Here is a 4,416-nt window from a genome sequence, read left to right on the forward strand (position 1 = left end):
GATATCACATTCCGGTTCTGCATCAGCACACACCCCAGACCTTCCCGCGACGCGTCGGTATAGACGGTAAACCCGTCTACTCCATTGGGCAAGACTAGAACTGGCGCCATAGTTAATCTTTTCTTTAGCTCCTGAAAACTCATTTCGCACTTGGCATCCCACACAAACCGACCATGCTTCTTTGTCAAGTCGGTTAAAGAACCAGTTAGTTTGAAAAAGTCCTCAATGAAACGCCGGTAATACCCCGCCAATCCTAGAAAACTACGAATCTCTGTGGGGTTTTCTGGCCTCTTCCATTTAGTCACGGCCTCTACTTTTGTTGGGTCAACCGAGATGCCCTCTTGGGAAATTACGTGCCCTAAGAAAGAAATTTTCTCCAGCCAAAACTCGCACTTACTGAACTTGGCGTATAACCGATGCTCTCTTAGGGTTTGCAGAACAATTCCTAGGTGCTGTTCATGCTCCTCGCGAGTCTTAGAGTAGACCAAGATGTCATCAATGAAAACGACGACAAATTGGTCCAAGTAGGGCTTAAAAACCCTATGCATTAGATCCATGAAGGCGGTAGGGGCATTGGTTAGTCTAAAGGGCATAACTGCGAATTCATAATGCCCATATCTTGAGTTGAAAGCAGTTTTCGGAATATCCTCTTTCCTAATAAACAATTGATAATACCCCTGTCGAAGATCTAATTTTGAGAAGACCACTGCTCCTTGCAACTGGTCGAACAACTCATCAATATGGGGCAGTGGATACTTATTTTTAATCGTAACATTGTTCAGCCCCCGGTAGTCTATACACATTCGCAGACTCCCGTCCTTCTTCTTCACAAACAATACAGGGGCTCCCCAAAGAGACCCACTCTCTTGAATGAACCCCCTCTCCAAAAGGTCTTGTAACTGCAACTTCAACTCCTTAAGTTCAGCAGGGGCCATCCGATACAGGGTTTTTGAGATAGGCGAGGTTCCCGGTAACAGGTCGATTTTGAATTCTATCTTTCTTTCCGGAGGTAGAGCTACTAACTCATCAGGAAACACATCCGGATATTCCTTCACTACATGCACATCCTCTACCTTTAGTTTATCGATGGGGGTATTGATTAGAAAGGCTAAAAACCCTTGCACCCCTCTATTTAATAATTTCCTAGCCCGAATACCCGAGATCAAGATGGATGAGGCTAACCTATCCCTTATATCTAATCTTATGGTAGCCTCCCCAGGAATGCGGAATTCTACTACCTTTCTCTTACAATCAAGTTGAGCATTATACCTGGCTAACCAGTCCATGCCCAAGATTACATCATACCCCTTAATTGACAGGCTGATCAAATCCCCCAGCAATTTTCTCTCTCCTACCCAAACCTCGCAATCCTTATAAACTATACTAGTGATCAAACGATGGTCCCCGGTGGGGGTACTAACTTCTAGGTCATAAGGTAAACTAACAGGCTTGATATCAATACCACACATGAAAGTAGGGTTAACAAAGGAATGTGTGGCACCAGGATCTACTAAGACCTTCGCAAATCGGTGAAATACAAGGATCGTACCTTCTACGACCTCGGAAGAGTCAGGGACCTGCTGTGGCTCTAGCAAATACACTCGAGCCAGCACCTTGGGTTTAGTCCCTTCTCCTTTAGCTGATCCAGAATTGGTTCTCGGCGGTTGTTGGCTCTCCCTTCCATCTTGTTTGAGGACCGAGCAATTGGCCAGTTGGTGGTCTGCACTCCCGTAGCGTAAACATTTCCCTTCCTTCCTCCAGCAATTGTCTTCCATGTGGTTTGACTTCCCACAATGCCCACAGGGACCGCGAGATACTGACGCTGAGCCCCCCTGGAAATTTCCTCTTTGGCCTCGCCCAGCTTGGCCACCTCTGGACTGAGCCCCTCTCGCTACTCCCGGCTGCCTTCCACCCCCGGCTCCCCGTCCAAACTTGGAAGGGGTACTCTTATCCCCCTGTCCAGAACTACTACTAGGAAATCCTCACTTTTTAGCTTGGAAGTTCCTCACTTGGAGCCTGGCACTTTCCATTCGTTGCGCCTTCTCTACAGCATCACTGAAGACGTTAATTTGGGCGACGGCTAGATCCTTCTGGATCTCCACGTTCAAACCCTGGACGAATCGCCGTATTCTTCGTTGCTCGGTCACGATGAGTTCGGGCACGAATTTGGACAGCCGAGTGAATTGCCTCTCGTACTCGGTGTGAGAACCCGTAATTTTTTTTTTTCAGTTTCTAGGTTTTAGTCGGGTTACTGGCATGTTTTCTGCATTTTTTTTTATTGAAAAGGTTTCTAGATAATTTTTATGAGTAAATATAGTTTTTACGTGATTTTCCTAGTATCGCATAGTTTTTAAGAAATTAAGAGCGTATACCGGACGTGGGACCCATTAGGGCGAAAAGTTCGGAAAAATTCGGCCAGTTAGGTTAAATTTTGGATATTGGGTTTAAATTATCGGGTGCTAAGAGATAATTAGAGGTTGCTATTTGGATTGGTGAGAGAGGAACCAAAGTGATAGAGATGCATTAATTATAGTGACAAGTGTCACTTAGAGAGTGGTTGGACTTGATGACCACTATTCACCTTTTTCCATTTGACCAAATAAATCAAAAAAATTACCAAAATTTCACCATTTTCTTCTTCTCCTTGGCCGGCCAACTTCAAGAAAGAAAGAAAGAAAACTCTCCAAGTTCTTGCTTCCATTTAGCTCAAATCCATCAAAACAACCACTTAAACTTACTTTTGTTCCATAAAACCTCTTCACTTAGGGTTGGTGAGGTAATTGGTGAAGTTGTTTGGAAAGCTAAGGTGTCTAATTGCTCTCTCTCTTGTATTACTAAGGTGAGTAGTGAAGGACCCCTCTCCTCCCTCTAATGATGTTTAATTCATGATTGGTGGTGGTATAAGATGCAATTTTATGGATTATATTTTGATTTTTTTGTTGAATTGGTGAAGTTTTATAATTATTGGTGATTTTTCTGTTTTCATATGAATATGATTATGTGGTCATGTATGATTATTGGAAATGGTATTTAAGGAAGTTAGAAGGTGGAAAAAGTGGTTAATTGCAAGCAATTTCTGTTTTGGAAAGAAAATTGGAAAGTTAGGGTTTCTTTGATTTACATTCTGCCCGGCACTGTAGCTCATAGTTAGGGGCCGAATTGTCCTTGGGTTAAAACATGAAAGTTGTAGGTAATTATATTTTAGAGATGCCTACAAAATTTCAGATCAATCGGAGCAACGTAGCTTGTGAAAAGACAGAATTACCCCTGCTGCCCTAGTTTTACCCGAATTTGAGAATTGCTTCTGTAATGGGTTATTTTGGTTGGGAATGCTTCGGAATTGGTTGTTGAGGTCTTCTGATGAATTGTATCCCTGTTTCTTAGCTTTCAGATGGCTTTAGAATTACTGGATTTGGACTTAGGTAGCCTGATTTATGATGTTTGCACCAGAATGCGATTTGTGAACCTGTTTTTGCGGTTCTAGTGTAGTATATTGCATTTTTTACCTGGTTACACTCGAAACTGGGCTGAGTGACCTTCTGAAACATTGTAGCCCTATCTCTTAGCTTCGAAACGGTGTATCTTTTACCTCCATCCGATAATCGTAGTGCCATTGGTATCAAAACCGTAAAATGGAGTCAAAAACTGTTTTTTTTGGGTTAACACTTAACTCCATTTCCGGATTTTTCTGGTTTCCTCTCATGCTTATGTATGCTTATAGAACCCTATTTTGGTAGTGTTTGGCATTGGTTTATAACTCGTTATCGAGTCTCATTGTACTTGTTTGCATGTTTTAGGGTGTGACGGTGGTTCACGACGCTCCTTTGACGGAGGTGTATGAAACATCATTTTCAAGCTTGGTGAGTGTACTACTCACTTGTGTGTTACTCTATGGCTTTGATATTTGAACTAGATGTGTTGAATGTTTATTGCACCTTCGATATTGATTTAAGTGAGGGTGTACTTGATCACTCTCACTTATATGCCTTATATCATTGGTTATCATGTTATTGGAATGTTACATGGAATGTTACATGAAATGAAAGTACTTGACTTGGTATCGTTTGGACGAGTATCCAACGACCATGATTGTTACCATTGAGCTCAACCCCATTGGTAGTTGATTGAATCAAGCCGGCGAGGGCTTGGTCGTGCCAATTAATGAACCTTGGGGACTGTTATATGGAATCTTGTAGTATGAGAGACTCTCGATTCCGGTATACTCGAGTAATACCACATTACAAGTGTTTGGAGTTCGGGCCCGGTAGGGGTATGTTGGGTGGAAGGAATGGAAGTAAAGTGGAGTCTACGGTTGGTTACTTTGAAACATTGACGGAGAGTCAATGAGGTTCGATCAAGAATGCAAACGAGGAAAATGGCTCTTGAGAGCCGCCCGTATCCTTTTATCACCACTTT

The 4,416-nt window shown here is 42.6% G+C and overlaps 1 protein-coding gene across 1 annotated transcript; it reads right to left on the reverse strand.

Annotated features, from left to right (window-relative positions):
* Positions 1–582: 582 nt before the first annotated feature.
* LOC113740947 (uncharacterized) lies at positions 583–1,775 on the reverse strand. Its single transcript, XM_027268455.1, has 2 exons — positions 1,183–1,775; positions 583–595 (listed from the first exon to the last, which is right to left on the reverse strand). The coding sequence occupies exons 1-2, from the start codon at positions 1,773–1,775 to the stop codon at positions 583–585; spliced, it is 606 nt and encodes a 201-aa protein (XP_027124256.1).
* Between the last annotated feature and the right edge of the window lie 2,641 nt (positions 1,776–4,416).

The sequence above is a fragment of the Coffea arabica genome, chromosome 4e (assembly GCF_036785885.1).
Source record: "Coffea arabica cultivar ET-39 chromosome 4e, Coffea Arabica ET-39 HiFi, whole genome shotgun sequence".
NCBI classification, from domain to species: Eukaryota; Viridiplantae; Streptophyta; class Magnoliopsida; order Gentianales; family Rubiaceae; genus Coffea; species Coffea arabica.

Coding starts and splice junctions, on each gene's coding strand:
- LOC113740947 (XM_027268455.1), bottom strand. CDS start 1,775: ATGGAAGACAATTGCTGGAGGAAGGAAGGGAAATGTTTACGCTACGGG.